The sequence below is a fragment of the Chinchilla lanigera genome, unplaced genomic scaffold, assembly GCF_000276665.1.
Source record: "Chinchilla lanigera isolate Chin_1 unplaced genomic scaffold, ChiLan1.0 scaffold00062, whole genome shotgun sequence".
NCBI lineage: Eukaryota > Metazoa > Chordata > Mammalia > Rodentia > Chinchillidae > Chinchilla > Chinchilla lanigera.
In genome coordinates this window covers 13,546,952-13,562,296 of record NW_004955463.1, presented here as the reverse complement: position 1 = coordinate 13,562,296, position 15,345 = coordinate 13,546,952, and the positions used below count along the sequence as shown (strand labels likewise).

The following is a 15,345-nucleotide window of genomic DNA, read 5'->3' as shown; positions in this document are numbered from 1 at the left end:
CAAACCTGTTAGATGTCTGATAGTCTGAGTTCGTGTTCTCTAAAATCAAAGAATAAATTCTAGGGACAACAGAGGTTAAGAGTAGGAAATATTAATTGAGAGATAGAAAGCTCCTGCTTGAGGGAGTATGTAGGTCTGTCCCTTTTGTTGTTATCGGCAGGCCTGGACTCCAGCCCAACTGATGCCTCTCTGGCCACAGCTGTAGTGTATTTTCACCTTTTGTCCTGACTCTCTCAAGGGCCCAGCCCTACCTGACTGTCTATTATGGTCCTACCTAACTTAGCTGTCTATGATACTGGAAACTCAAAGTATCTGCTACTAGCTTTGTACAGAAGGCCAGCCCTTTATCCTAGAACCACTTCAGGGGCCAAGGAGATAATGTCCTGTGATTTACTTGGAATCACAGCCAGAGATGTTTGGAACAGGCAAGGAAAATGGAGTCCATGTAACTCAGTTCCCTCACAGGACTTCCCATAAGTCAGACAAGTCCCAGCCTCCCTGAAGAGAGACGTTCCTGGTAAGGGACCAGTGTTCCTGCTGTGAACGTACTCGGTGAAGGGGAAGGGCTCCATGACCACTGGTTATGAGTCATCTGGTGCCTTGGTTTCTAGGATTTGAAGAAACAACATTTTAAATTTTTTAAAAATTTTTTTTTTAACCACAGGGTCTTGCTCTGTAGTCTAGGCTGGCCTTGAACTCACTATGTAGCCCAGGCTGGCCTCAAATTTGAGGCAATCCTCTTGCCTCAGCCTCTCAGTGCTGGGATTACAGGCCTATACCACCACACCTAGTGAAAACAACATGTTAATCCTCGGACCAGAGAGAGAGAGAGTATACAGAGGGGAACAGAACAGAATCAACAGTGTGGAAGGGAATGCTGGACAGGTGAGGAAAGGTCCCAGGACTTAGGAGGACGTCTTGGCCACGCTCTGTCCTGTGGTAAGGAATGAGCAAAGCTTCTGGGAGAGTTGAAGTGGTAAAAGGCAATCTAGGCAGGAAGGTTCCCACCTTGAGGGTAGCTGCAGGCTTAGCATGACAATGAGAGTATACTGGAGGCTCAAAATAACACTGGGGTAGAGTCACAAAATGTTAGTCAAGCAAGCTGGGGTTAGGGATGAGCCCAGCTCTCCTCACCCTTGTTCTAGACCAGAAGGAATCTGCCTCTGGGGAATTCAGTCTGCCTGGTGCTTTGGATAGGCCCACCCCTGACAGGTATTCACAGCTCTTTTCAGAGTGCCAGTCTTCCCAGTGTCAGCCAGCTCAGGAGGGCCCAGGGAGATTTTTGCAGGTAGGTCCCAAGGTTAAAGGACACATGTGTGCAAGACATCAGCAACAACAGCAGGCAGCATGGAATAAAGCAGAGTCCGCAAGAGCACAAGAGAGCCACCTGTGTCTTTATCATATAATTTTTTTTTTTTTTTTTTTGTCTTTTTTGAGACAGGGTCTCGCTATGTAGTTCAGGCTGGCCTTGAGCTCACTTTGTAGCCCAGGCTGGTCTCGAACTCACAACAATCCTCCTGCTTCAGCCTCCCGAGTGCTGGGACTACAGGTGTGCGCCACCACACCTGGCTTATCATATAATTCTTATACAGGTTGTTATGTCATGTTTACATTCTTACATAGCGCTGTAACCAGCACATATGTGTTTACCTGTGCTATGTCATGGTGACATAACGGTATCCCATTGTGCACCTGCGCTAGACAAGTAGGGTCATGTCCTCAGGCGTCCTTAGACACCCCTGAGCTTTGAAGCAGTCTGAGTAGTTCCCCACATCCCACCCCCTCAAAGGTTGGGAGTATATAAATGTAACATTCTATATGTAACAGGGTACAAGTACCTGTAGTGAACAAATCAAGAACCTGTGGTTTTGGAAAACTACATTTTTTTCATTTGAACAGTTTCATCCATAAGCAACATCAAAGCCTCACACATAACATTCAAGGCCTGGGCCATATGTTGAGCAAAGGCTTCGACCTGGAGGGCTAAGTTTATGGTCCTTGTCCCTCATCAGATGCTATTTCTAGCAGCATCAGAAGTCAAATTTTCTGGTCAGATGCCATTCGTAGCTGTCAACCATTGCAGTGCCTGGTCGTGTCTAAGTCATTTCCCAGCAAGAGGAGGGTCTTATGTCCTGAACCGTGCTAGCCTACATGGTCAGCTTTCTAGCCACACTCCCATACATCTCACCATAGGTTGGCACCCTACAACGGACAGTGTCCTATCTGTCACTCCTGAGCTGCCCAAACCAACAGTCTGAGCATCTGCCCCATAAATATGGCCCAGGTGTCTATGTACACAGGTAGGGGGCCTTCTTCATGCATCACAAGCAGTCACACTGTCTGCAACTCTGCTCATTGGCTTGACCTGCCTATTGCGGTTTCAAACCAGAGTACTTGTGAACTGGGCTGGGCAGCAACTTGTCCATTGTGGGGTTGGGTCATGGCTAGACCCATCAGTATATCCGGTGTCACCAGAGGTCCCTGTTTCCCTTCTGCTTAAGGACTAGGGGTCAAGTCTTGTAGTCTGTCCTCCCAGAGAGGAGGACAGCTCTCGGCTTCCTGTCCTCCCAGAGAGGAGGACCAGCTCTCGGCTCCCTTCCACAACTGTGACCAAAACCCAACAGGGAGCATCTGCTTCCCTGTTTTTGCCATAGGCCCCAGCAAATCCATCATCATCCACACTGACAGGATAAATGGCAGGTTGGGGTCATTGACTCACAGGGCTTGTGCTTGTGCAGCAGCCTTCTGTGAGTCCTGGAAAGCAGCTTCCGCTGTGTTTGTGTAGCCCCATGTTTTGCCCCTTTTGGTCATCTGCTATAAAGGTTGCAGCAGGGTAGCTAGGTGTGGGACACCCACCAGAAACCTAGCAAGCCCACATATGCCTGCAGCTGGCGTATTGTCATGGGTCTGGTCCTATTTGACCACATAACACCTAAGAATTTGACAGATAAGCCAGTTCCTTGGACCTTGTCTTTGTCCATGGCCCACCCCTATGCCAGCAAAATTTCCTTCAGACTGTGCATGGTGGCTTTCAAATCTGAAGACAATCAGGTTAACATAATATCATCACTGACACAGAGTGTGGCTTGGCCCAGGTGGACAAGTCCTTGGCCACCAGGCCATGACACAAAGTTGGGCTATGTAAATAGCTTTGTGGCAACATCTGGAAGGTCCATTGCCTGCCCTAATGGGTGAAGGCAAATTGTCCTGACTGCCAGCATCAGAATGAGACTTCACAGTCATTGGCCTCAACCCTCCTAGCTTCCACATGCGCTGTACTGAAGGGCCCTGAGCAGAGCATATCACTGCTGCTTTTTCCAATTTCAAGACAGTCCGGCCCATCTCATGGCCTCTAGGTAGTTGGTACCACTTCACACACACAACCCATGTGGCCTGTGGGAGAGTCAGCTGTGCATGGTGTGGATGGCCTCAGACTGTGGTGTTTATCATGAGCATTCACAACTGGAATTCTCCCTGTATGGTGCCGGCCAAGCACCAGTCGGTACATCCACCCCCAGTATGTATTAAGCAACTGGGGAAACAAACATCATACAGGCGTGGGAGCAAGTGCCTGGTACCCAAAGTCTGAGCCTTCTGGACTGTGATGTAGTGACCGCCATATCCTTCTATATATGCAGTATGTCCTGTAAAATGGTCTGGGTTGTTGTATATTAGTGTTGACTCAGTTCAGGTATCTACCAATGCTAGTACATGCTGCATATTTTGGGAGGACCAGTAAATAGCCAATTCTATATGTGGCTTCTGGTCTCCTGGACCCCCAAGACTCAGGTAGCATGGCCTGCCTCCTAACCAGGGTGAAAGGAGGCCAGTGTCACTTCTTCCAGCTTCACTGGGGCTGCTTTGGCCTTCTGGCCCTGGCCCATCCGCTGGTATCGCTGCTCAGGGCGTAACTGCCTCCACAGAGCCAGCAACACTTCCAAAGGCTGCCTGTCTAACTTATCTGCAGCTAGGCTGGCAGCCAGCAGGTTTACCCAGATCTGGCACTGACCCACCCTCAGTGGCCCCAGAGCCTGTCCTTGGGAGGATGGCCCCAGGCAAGTGGGGCCTTTCTTTTTCTCCTTTGCCAGTATAGTTTTTACAGATCTTGCCTTACCTCGGCGCTTCACTTCCACATGTCCCAGGCTGACCAAGCATCATGGATTGGGCGATCTGTAAAGGGAGCTGGAAGGGCTGCCAGTGACCTGAACGTGCTGGCTGGCCCGCTTGCCAGATTCATGTCCTTCACGTGTGCCATTAGCAACTCCTCCTCTGGGCCGTATGAACATCATTTGCCACATCCCCATTTCATGTAGCACAGTTATCAAGTCTAGATAGTAACTTCCTCTGGCAGGTCACCTGGATTCTCCCAAACCAAATGGGCTGCTGCCATCGACCAGTTTGTCACACTCTGATTACCTGTTTCTGGGGTCATCCTCTGCATATCCTGCAGAGCCCATCTCATCGAGGGGCGCTGGCTATGCTGGCTATGCTGGCTGTTTGGGACATCTCCTGTGGGCTTACCTGCTTCTCAGCCCCGTTGTCCCACAGTTGTAGCGGCCACACAGGCACTGCTTCACCCACCTTCTGCTTTGATTGTTTTTCCAGCTCCTGCAGCTCCATGGCTGTACAGGTTATGTGTGTTGTGTGCTAGGTGGAGGTGGGCAGCCCTACAAGTCCTCCTCCCTGGGCTAGGGATTCCTCTACCTCCACTTTTTGATGAATGGCTGCCCTAGCATGCAAAACTGGGGGATTTTTCTTGGGGGTTTTCTGGGACATGAGGATTCATGCTTTTGGAGATATTTCTGGAGAAGGCAGTGCTTCCCATGCCTTGAAACCTGAGCTCTGCAGCAGCCAGCCATTCTCAAAGTCCTCCTCTATCTGCTGCAGCCGGTCTGCTTGCCAGACAAGGCCATCCGCCTCTTGATTTACTCAGCAGAAGAGAGTAAAAAAACAGCAAAGCCACCCACCCTGCCATTTCATGGTGACGGGGAGAAATTTTTCTATTGCTTCTAAGGCTTGCAAGACATCATGGGCTCCAAACAGACTGATTCCTAGTCCTCCAGGGCCTTCCAAGCTGCCAAGAAGGTGGCTACAGGTAGCTATAGTGAAGCCAGAGTTGCTTATCAGCCATTCCTCTGGGCTCTCCCTCACCTTTGGGTGCAGTTTCCACAGCCGCCATGGGACTACTCACCTCAATGTCCCATCGACTATGCCAGTTGTTGGCTCACTCAGGGGGGCCCAAGGGAGATTTTCATGGGTGAGGTCGCAAGGTTAAAGAACACACATGTGCAAGACATCAGCAATAACAGCAGGCAGCATAGAGCAGGGGGGAGCCAGAGCAAGAGCACACGAGAACTGTCTTGAGTCTTTATTATATAATTCTTATACAAGTTGTTATCTCATGTTTACATTCTTACATAGTGCTGTAGCCAACACATACGTGTTTACCTGTGCTAAATCATGGTTATGTAACTGTATCCCACTGTGCACCTGCACTAGACAAGGAGGGTCACATACTCAGGTGTCCTTAGACATCCCTGAGCTTTGAAACAGTCTGAGTGGTTCCCCACACCCAGGATGGGATCTTTTTCATAGAAACTTGCAAGCAAAGGGAAAGGCAGAGAGGCAAATGCCAAAGGAGCTCAATGGAGAGCTCCTGCAGGTGCCAGGTTGTCCTCTCCTTCAGCACCTCTGGCTTCAGTGTCTTCTTAGGAAAGAACCTGCAACCTTGCATACCTGGACCACATCTTCGGCCCCTTTCCTCAGCCTCCCCTTCCCAGCCTCTGACCCAGCCTGCCCTGGGCACTCAGCTGAGGAGCATCAATTACACAGTCACTATCATGAATGATGATGACCCTTAGAAGAGTTTGTAGCACCACAGAGCACACTGAGAATAATGGGCTACCTTGATTTCTTAGTGAGACAAATACATTTCCAAATAATTCAACTGGGAAGCCCCCAGATTCCCACGGCTTTGTGCCAACCTCTGAACTGGATCTTGCCCTCTTCCCAGCCTGTGTCTGACAACATGGCTTTTCTGGGCCCGCTTGTGACTGGGAAAGACGCTGCTAGTCCCGAGTGGCTGGGTGGAGAGGGGTCGTAGAGCTGTTCTGCCAATTTACAATGGGTAATGCCACAGAAAGCGGGATGTCAAGGATATGGAAAATCCTGCTTTTTTCCCCCTTTAATGCAGTTAGGTTCAAGATAGGCACAAAATTGGAGATGAATCTGACATTGTTCTGCACACTAATATAGCAGTACTTTCATTACCAATTATGTTATTTTTGTGGACTTGACAGGAAGAATGTCAGTAGTACTGGCTAAACTCACAAATGTCTCTAAGATGTATGTGTACACCCATTCAAGTGTCATATAATATTTATCTGCCAGACAACCCGAAATAAATCCTCATTTCCTTTCTCACACTGGTGAAGAAGTTGTGGAGACAGGAACTTGAAATGCCAAAGCTCCCTTCTACTATGGGGCTAAAGCATTTACTCAGTTTTTCCCAATACCTAACTGAACCCAGGAATACTCTATCACTGATCTGTAGCCCCCACCAATTTTTTACTTTTTGAGTCAGGGTCTCATTAAGTTGTCCAAGCTAGTCTAGAACTTGTGACCCTTTTGCCTCAGCCTCTTGAGAGGCTGGGATCATAGGTGTCTGCCTGTGTGCCTGTATTCAGATTTACTGGGGATTATTGTTTCCTTTGACCAGTGGTCATAGACCCCATCCCTTTTACTGAGTAGGCTCATAACAGGAACACTGGTCCCTTGCCAGGAACTTCTCTCTTCTGGGAGGCTGGGACTTATCTGACTTATGAGAAGTCCTATGAAGGAACTGAATTACACGGACTCCATTTTTCCTGCCTATTCCAAATGTCTCTGCCTGTGATTCTGCTGGAGGGAAGGGCAAGATCCTCTAGCCCTGTGGAGCCTTGTGGCAGTGAGTGGGACTTCTCTAATATGAAGTAGTGATTCTCACACCTAAGACCGCGGTCTCTTGGGGTGGGGGTGGAGCATCCTTAGCTCTGGATATCAAACATAGAAAGTGGAAAACAAGGGATGCTTCATAAAGATATTTTTGCTTGGTTTGTTTTTTCACATTTTCCTATTAATCTGTGAAGGTAGTCCTATGAAATTCTGCTTAAATATGGGTGGGAGTCTTATGTAGTAGTTGTGAACCAGAGGGCTTCTGCCAGACAGATAAATTTTTTTTTCAGTATTAAGGATTGACTCCAGGGGCATTGCACTGAGCTACACCCTCAGCCCTTCTTCAGTTTTTATTTTGAGACAATGTCTCAAGTCACTAAGTTGCCTAGGCTGGGCTTGAACTTGTGATCCTTTGCCTGAGCCTCCAGAGTGCTGGGGTCACAGATATGTGCCACCACACCTGGATAAAGCTCAGGGGTTAACCACATCCAAATCTACTTGCATCCCCCAGTTTGCCAACAATGTCATTACTCCACATTGTTCACCCAAGGCCCGTTAGACATTCCTTGCTGGGTCTCTGAAACCATCTGAGGTTACAATTCCAGATTTGAATTCAACTCCCTTATTTTACTTTTTTTTGGGGGGGTCGTTCTTTTTGAGACAGGGTCTTGCTATGCAGTTCAGGCTGGTCTTGAGCTCACTTTGCAGGCCAGGCTGGCCTTGAACTTGCAATGATCCTCCTGCCTCAGCCTCTGGAGTGCTGGGATTACAGGCATGCCCCAGCACACCCAGCTCAACTCCCTTATTTTATAGTCGAGGAAAAAAAAGACTTCAAAGAGAGGAAGCAACTTTCTAGAGGAAGCAGCTCTGGAAAACAACATATTTTCTTACCATCTGGATATACTACTCTCTCTTTTAGTGACAAATTTTTTACTATGGCTCAAATCAACATTCATTACCAAAGAGAAAGGCAGAACTTGTGATTCCACGTTTTCAAGAGAGTAGGGCTGGGCTTTGTGGTGCAGGCCTGCAATCCCAGCAGTCTGGGAGGCTGAGGCAGGAAAATTCCAAGGTCGGGCCCAGCCTGTGGTTGTAGCTAGCGGAGTGTGTGGTGCTGAGTTCAATACCTAGTACCGAAAGGAAGAAGCAAGGGAGGGAAGGAGGGAGAAAAGGAAGGAAGGAGGAAACGAAGGAAGGGAGGCAGTGAGGGAGGGAGTGAGGGAGGGAGGGAAAAAGAAAGGGAAAGAAAGCAAGCAAGCAAGCAAGCAGGGAAGGAGGGAGAAAAGGAAGGAAGGAAGGAAGGGAGGGAGCAAGGGAGGGAGGGAAAAAGAAAGGGAAAGAAAGAAAGAAAGAAAGAAAGAAAGAAAGAAAGAAAGAAAGAAAGAAAAAAGAAAGAAAGGGGGTTTAGGTAGGGCAACAATTTCTACTCTGTAGTCATGTAAATGGAAAGTTTATCCAGATTTAACCCGCCAGTGTGGCCCACTTCAAACTATAGCCAGCAAAGAACCTGAGATTGAGTTCAGACCAGGAACCTCGATTTTTAGCTCTTGTTTCTACCCGAGTGCGCGGAGCAGAAGACCGGAAGTTACGCGCTGCGGGGCGGGGCGAGCCAGTGCTTGCTTGTTCAAGCTGCTAGAAGGCAGAGGTGCGGTCTTTATAAGGGTCCCGCTTGAGTTCCTTGAGCGCACAGTGGTTGTGGACGCCGTCCCGGGGCTCCGCAGCGGTGTGCAGTGTAAGATGCCGGGCGCCGGCCGCTGCCCCGACTGCGGCTCCGCTGAGCTCGTGGAAGACTCGCACTATTCGCAGAGCCAGCTGGTGTGCTCCGACTGCGGCTGTGTGGTCACCGAGGGGCTCCTCACCACTACCTTCAGCGAGGAGAGCAACCTCCGAGGTACTGTACTTGGCCCGCCGTGGGCCCTGGGGGCGGCCCGGGGCGGTGGGTCGGTGAACCCCAGGTTCCCCCGTTTAGCTCCCTCTTTCGGTGTCCTGCGCATACTTAACTGTGGACCAGATGAACGCGGTCAGGGGCTGCCAGTCGGCTGTTTTGTAGTGCAGCATCTGTCGTACATAGTGGCGGTAATGAATGTTGAATAAATGAAGCAGGAGCCTTTGGTCAGTGTTGAAAGGTTGTGGGTAAATTCTTTATGAATGCAGCACATACTGTTATCCCAGAAGAGCACTAATTGGCAAAACAACAAAAAACCCTCCATTTTTCCTTCGCTTTCCAAGTCTTTGACCAGGGCAGCCTTCAAAATCTGTAGTCAAGAAAATTACCTAGATTGAATGCACAGGAAAAAGGACTGAAACTTTGGAATGCTTGGAATTGCTTTAAGTACAGTACTAACCTTCCTCAGGGGTATTTGATCCCCCTGTGGAGGTAGAAAACCAGAGGGGCCTTTTCTTATGCTTGGAGGGGCACTGTCTGGGGGACAGAGAACAGAAGGCAGTGTTCACAATTCTGCTCCCTGGCCTTGTGTGGTGGGAGGGCAGGGTTCTGAGGAATAGGGGCTAAGCGTGCTGTTTGTTGTTTGTTGTCTTACAGAAATAACATATTCTCGAAGCACTGGGGAAAACGAACAAGTTAGTCGCAGCCAGCAACGAGGTGAGACTTGTCCTTTTATGACACAGTGGTTTTAAAGAAAGTTATCCTGATAGCCGAACTTATCTGCGTGCTTTCTTGTTTGCAGTGTTAGTAGTGTAAGGCAGAGTAGAAGAAACTAGCAACTAGAAATCAAGGTTGGTGCTGGTTCTGAGAGCGGAGGCCTTTCAGTGTGCGTTTTGGGCTTGCAGGGGGTATGTTTGAGTGGAACCTGGATAAAACTTTGGCTTCAGGGGTGGGGAGGCACAAGGTTTGATTCCCAGCACTGCAAAAAACAAAACAAAACAAAGCCCCCCTCCCATCAAATGTTCCCCTGTTGATATAGACCAGGTACATTATTGGTGCCTCTGGTTATCGGTGACATTTAGCAGAACTAAATTAAGTTGTAGCAGATCTTCCTAGGTTTCACACTATTTCCTCCAAACCCTCTAACTTTTGCTGTGGGTTTTCCTAGGTCTCCGCCGAGTGAGAGATCTCTGTCGAGTTCTGCAGTTGCCAGCGACATTTGAGGAGACTGCGATCACGTACTACCAGCAGGCATACCGGCACTCTGGCATCCGAACAGCCAGGCTGCAGAAGAAGGAAGTGTTGGTCGGATGCTGTGTTTTAATCACCTGCCGGCAGCATAACTGGCCCCTAACCATGGGAACCATCTGCACCCTGTTGTATGCAGACCTGGATGTGTTTTCTGGCACCTACATGCAGATAGTGAAGCTCCTGGGGCTGGACGTGCCTTCTCTGTGCTTGGCCGACTTGGTGAAGACTTACTGTAGCAGGTACCTGCCTCGAAGGGGACAGTGAAATGGGTTAGGTCTGTGTATCTCAATCATTTTGCGTGGGTTTTTTTTTTTTTTTTTTTTTTTTTAATTAGAGCTCATTTAAATCGATGTAGGGGAAAAATCTATTTTCTGTATCTTAAGCCTGCTACCAGTAAGGTTAATACTGTTGTACATTTCTAGAATACTTAATTTTCAAATCTCATTGCCTTCAGAACAACCTAACAGTTTAAGGAAAGTAGTTACTGGCCTTGGCATAGGGCTGCTGAGTCCTGCTGGAGTCACCTGCTGTACGAAGGGCACTTCCTGGAGTTTCATGCTGTGAGCAGCAGCACCACCTCATGGGCTCATCTGTAAATGGAGCTGAAGGGGTATTAGTTAAAGGCAGAACTGTGGTTAAAAACAGCCTTTTTTTTTTTTTTTTAAACAGCTATGTTCTTTTTTGTTTCTCTGAACAAAAATAGTAGAAAACAAAGGCAGTTGATACAGATAGCCTTGGGTTCCGAGATAGGTTACAGAGGGTCTACCATGAGTGAGGGCCTGCCTGGCTTCAATCCCCAGCACCGAAAGAAAAAGTAATTGCTGAACCTTGCCTCCTTCCTAGCAGGATGACTAGGTGTGAGTTTTTTTTAACTCTAAATGCACAAAACAGAGTAGAGTTTTAAATGAGAATATTAAAAAGCATTAAGAATAGTGGCAAACAGGAAGGTGCTCAGCTGTTAGTGTCTTGCTGTTGGCTGCTGCCCTTCCCCTGACCTGCAGAGCATGTGCCCCTGTTTGCTTTCATGGCCTGTCTGAATTTGCTGCCTCGTGGGTTTGAGGGCAGAATAGCTTCCCCATTTGGAGAGGACTGTTCTTTCTCACTCTGGGAGAGCAGCCCCCGCCATAGAGACCTGACCCTCGTTTTTGTTGTTGCAGCTTTAAACTCTTCCAGGCCTCTCCATCTGTGCCAGCCAAATACGTGGAAGATAAAGACAAGATGCTGTCTCGAACCTTGCAGCTGGTGGAACTGGCCAGTGAGACATGGCTGGTCACTGGGCGGCATCCCCTGCCAGTCATCACCGCTGCTGCTTTCCTGGCGTGGCAGTCTCTACAGCCTTCTGATCGGCTGACTTGTTCCCTGGCCCGATTTTGTAAAATGGCAAATGTGGATCTGCCCTACCCGACTGCCTCCCGGCTGCAGGAGCTGGTGGCTGTGTTGCTGCGGATGGCAAAGCAGCTGGCCTGGCTGCAGGTTCTGAAACTTGACAAACGGTCTGTGGTGAAACACATTGGTGACCTGCTCCAGCACCGCCACATGCTGGTCCGAATGGCCTTTCAGGATGGATCAACAGAAAGGGGGACCCAGGAGAAGGAGCAGCAGAGGCAGCCACAAGGACAGAGAGAGGAGGAGGTGGGGGGTAGCACCTCAGATTTGCTCCAGGGGAAGCGACCAGCCAGTCCTGCACTCCTCCTCCCACCCTGCATGCTGAAACCCCCGAAGCGGAGCTGCTCCATGCCCCCTGTCTCCATGGTCACTGGAGATGAGGTCATTTCTGACAGTGAGATAGAGCAGTATCTGCGTACCCCTCAGGAAGTGAGGGACTTTCAGAGAGCCCAAGCTGCTAGCCAGGCTGCTCTGAGTGTCCCCAACCCTTCTTGATGCCTCCCCCAACGGCAGTGTGATAGCGATCCCAGGAAATAGGTGCGTGTAAGCGTCTGGATATCATTTCTTGTTTGAAGGAACCAAGAGGGGTGCTGCAGTCAGTCAGACTTGAGGTCCTGGAGAGAAGTTGGGAGGAGTGTGTGCATGGCTGTGGGTCGGGAAGGAGCCTGTCCCTTGGCTGCAGGATGGCAGGTTGCATGCATTTGCATTCTGTGGGATGACTTCTTAAGACTTAGGGAAAATAGCTGGGCTCTTTCTTCCCCGGGTTTGAATTGAACACATTGCTGTTGATCATTCTGCAGGCCTGTGGGGCTCTCCCTGCTGCTTGTGGAGCCGCCAGCATTTGCAATGCTGTTAACCCACAGAGGCGTAGGAGCTGGGAAACTCTTGGCCTGTCGATTCTGGGCACTGGCTGGCACTTGTGTGCTGTGTGTGCATGGTGTCATGCGATCGTCTACCTCAATAAAAGGACCGTGGGTGGACTACGGCTATAGCTCAAAGGGCTTTGCAAATTTTAATATATTAAAACAAGAGACATCTGCTAGAAAACATTCTATTGTATAAAATCGGAGCTTTTAAATACATGTTTTCTTTGGCACTTTTCATTCCCTCCCTCCCTCTCCCCAGCGTATTGCAAAAAGCTCTCCAGTGCTAAGGCATTGGCAGGGTATGTAAACAGCAGCCAGCGTATGTGGAAGAATAATACAAAGCTTATTTTCCCCTAATATTGTCTGTGCAGCAAGCATAAATAACAGGACCTATCTCAAGGAGCAGAAGTTTCTTCTCCCTGTGTCCTTTCCACGTGGTGATTAGGCCGGGGGACATGGAGGCTGGGAGGGGACCTGGGCCAGACCTGGGTCCCATTGCTCTTCATAGGGTCCGGGGTTCCCTCCACTTGTGTTGGTCCTATAGTAAGGCTGGTGTTTGCATATTAGGTTGGGAAAGGTCCGGGTGCTGGTGTTTCAAAGTAGTGAAGGCACAGACCCCTGAGCTGCAGGAACCCGTCCCTGCCTCAGGGCTTGGCTCGGGCTTCTTCGAGTCAGAAGCTGTTTTGACATCTTGGAGGTTTCTCCCTACCGTGGAGTTAGAGACTGCATTATTGGGGTGCTTCTTCCATATGGCCTCACAGAGGCAAGGAGGTGGTCTTCCTGTGTCCCCTGCGTGGAAGGTGGAGACGGTTTTGTAACTGAACAGAAGGGCTTCTCCAAACCACCGGCGGCAGCAGCAGCGTTACGGTGGAGCCATCTTCAGAGCACTGTTCCTTCATTCCTGCCCGAATCCAGGTGTGGGCGCCTCCACTTTCCTACAGTTAGTGGCCACCTGCAGTCAGCTTTGCAGGTGGGGGCGCCTAGGCTGTGTTCTGAGTGCTGGGTCCTGCGTGGGTACCAGTCACGGAGTGGTGTTGCCTCTGACTGCGTGCCATTCCCACCTGCCTTGCTCTTACAGAACTGGTTGATCTCCACAGCTGCCCTTCGCCCACTGTCCCCTCTTGCATAGCTAATCTTAAGAGCAGCACCAGGTAATACCACCCTGGGCCTGGCAGTGGCTCGCGTGCTAGGGTGGCTCACGGAGCCAGAGCCTCGGGAGGAGCAAGGTTCCCCCGAGCTAGGCAGTCAGGGCGGACCCAAGCTCCTGTCCTGTCTTCCTGGGCGGCTGGCAGTAGCCGGAGGCCCCGTGCGCAGGAACATGGGGCGCTTGGGAAGGAGCCCGTCCTGGCTGAACTGTGCTCCCCCACTCAGACCGACAGGGCTTTCAGCCTACCTGGGAGGGCTCCTAGAGCTTAACCTTAAAACTGGCCTGAGCTGGACGGAAGTTTATCAAGCGTGTTTCCGGGGTATTACTACCGCAGAGGGGTGGCCCTGCAGGCAAGCAGTAGACCACTGCCTCTCCCCAGCCTCGGCCGGGCAGCACCCTCGGCCCTGCTGACTGCGCTGTGCGGCCGGGCCCGGGCTCCAGCTCCGGTAACAGCCCGCTGCGGCTCGTCCTAGCGTGCGGCGGCCGGCCCTAGACGGTGGTCTCGCTCTTCCAGAGGCCTGTCTTCATGCAGCCGCTGCCCGCCGCCTCCACGCAGGCGGCGCTGTCGTCGTACTTGCTGCCCTTGGGCGCGCCGTTCAGGCTGGCGCTGTTGAGCGGGTACGAGCGCCGCTTGCTCTCCTTCTCCGGCGCGCCGCCACCTTTGAGGTTGTCGCGGCTGATACTGCGGCGCTGGCCCGGCCGCCCGGCCTCAGGGGCCGGCGCGGCACTCGTGTCGCTGCCTTCTGACAGCGTGAGCGCGGCCTCGCCCTCGGGCGGGTGGCTGTCGCTAGGGCTGCGGCGCAGGCTGCCGCTCTCGCTGGAAGGCGGCTCTGGCGCCCCGGGGATCGCGCCCGCCCGCACCGCCCGCAGCCGGCTCCTGCCGCCCGCCTCCCCCGCGCGGGGCGTCTTGGCTCGGCTCCGGTGCGCGCGGCGCCCGTGGTGCACGTTGTTGGGGTGGCGTGGGGCCAGGCCCGCCCGGGGACCCGTGGGCTCCGGGTCCCCATCCCCGCGGGGTATCCCCATCTCGCACCCCTGACTCTGGGCCAGCTGCAGATTGGTGAGCTTGCAAGGCCCGCTGCTGCCGCTCGGGGAGGACTGGAGGGACCCGGGCCCCTCGGCCACCACAAAGGGACCGTCCTCGATGGTGGTGGGCACCGCACGGGTTGAAGCGTGGGGGGCCGAGGGAGAAGCCGGGGGACAGCACACGCGCCAGGAGGCCCTGACGTCCCTGCGCCTGGCACAGTGATGCGTGAAGACAAAGAGGCCCAGGGCCGAGGCCGCCACTCCATAGAGACAGCTGCACACCACACGTGGCAGCCAGCGCTGGGACACGGCCAGAGCCCCGCAGGCCCACATGGCCAGGTACAGGAAGTGCGTGGTCATCAGCGCCCCCAGCTGGACTCCTGGGGAATAGAGGCCGTCACAGTCCTCCGGGAAACCTGGGGTCGCCACCCCTGTGCTCGCGGTTGCCAGCAGGGAACCTGAGTCACTCTGGAGGGCGCCGCTGCTCCTGAGCCTGGTGGAAGCCCTCAGTTCCTCCCCTGGCTCTAGGGAGATCCTGCTGCCGCCGCCCTTCGGGCTCTTTGCCAGAGGACCCCGTAAGTGCAGTCCTGCACACAGGAAGTAGATCCAGGTGATCAGCAGAATCAAAGCCACCGGGATGTAAAAGGCGCCGAGGCTGGGACGCCACACCAGCCAGCAGCTAGGGGAGACAGGGGCAGAGGATGAAGAAGGAGACATCAGGCCGGGCTGGGGGAGGTAGGATCTGAGGAGTTGAGAGGCAGCCCTGGCTTAGTCCCATGCAGGGTTGGGGGGTCAGGCTGCTGTCTGGGGCGGGTGTGGGGGGCCTCTGGTGCCCGATGAGTAGGTGTTGGGCA

General features: G+C 51.9%; 2 protein-coding genes across 2 annotated transcripts in view; one reads left to right on the top strand and one right to left on the bottom strand.

Annotated features, from left to right (window-relative positions):
- Positions 1 to 8,350: 8,350 nt before the first annotated feature.
- On the top strand, positions 8,351 to 12,726 carry Brf2 (BRF2, RNA polymerase III transcription initiation factor 50 kDa subunit). The gene is made up of 4 exons (XM_013521531.1): positions 8,351 to 8,824; positions 9,476 to 9,535; positions 9,987 to 10,308; positions 11,227 to 12,726. The coding sequence occupies exons 1-4, from the start codon at positions 8,671 to 8,673 to the stop codon at positions 11,948 to 11,950; spliced, it is 1,260 nt and encodes a 419-aa protein (XP_013376985.1). The 5' UTR covers positions 8,351 to 8,670; the 3' UTR covers positions 11,951 to 12,726.
- Adgra2 (adhesion G protein-coupled receptor A2) overlaps positions 12,491 to 15,345 on the bottom strand; it is a gene marked incomplete at its 5' end in the record, with an annotated part of 35,742 nt that continues 32,887 nt past the window's right edge. Inside the window, 1 exon segment of the mRNA XM_005398475.2 lies at positions 12,491 to 15,170. Within this exon segment, the coding sequence (XP_005398532.2) occupies positions 13,958 to 15,170 (1,213 nt within the window).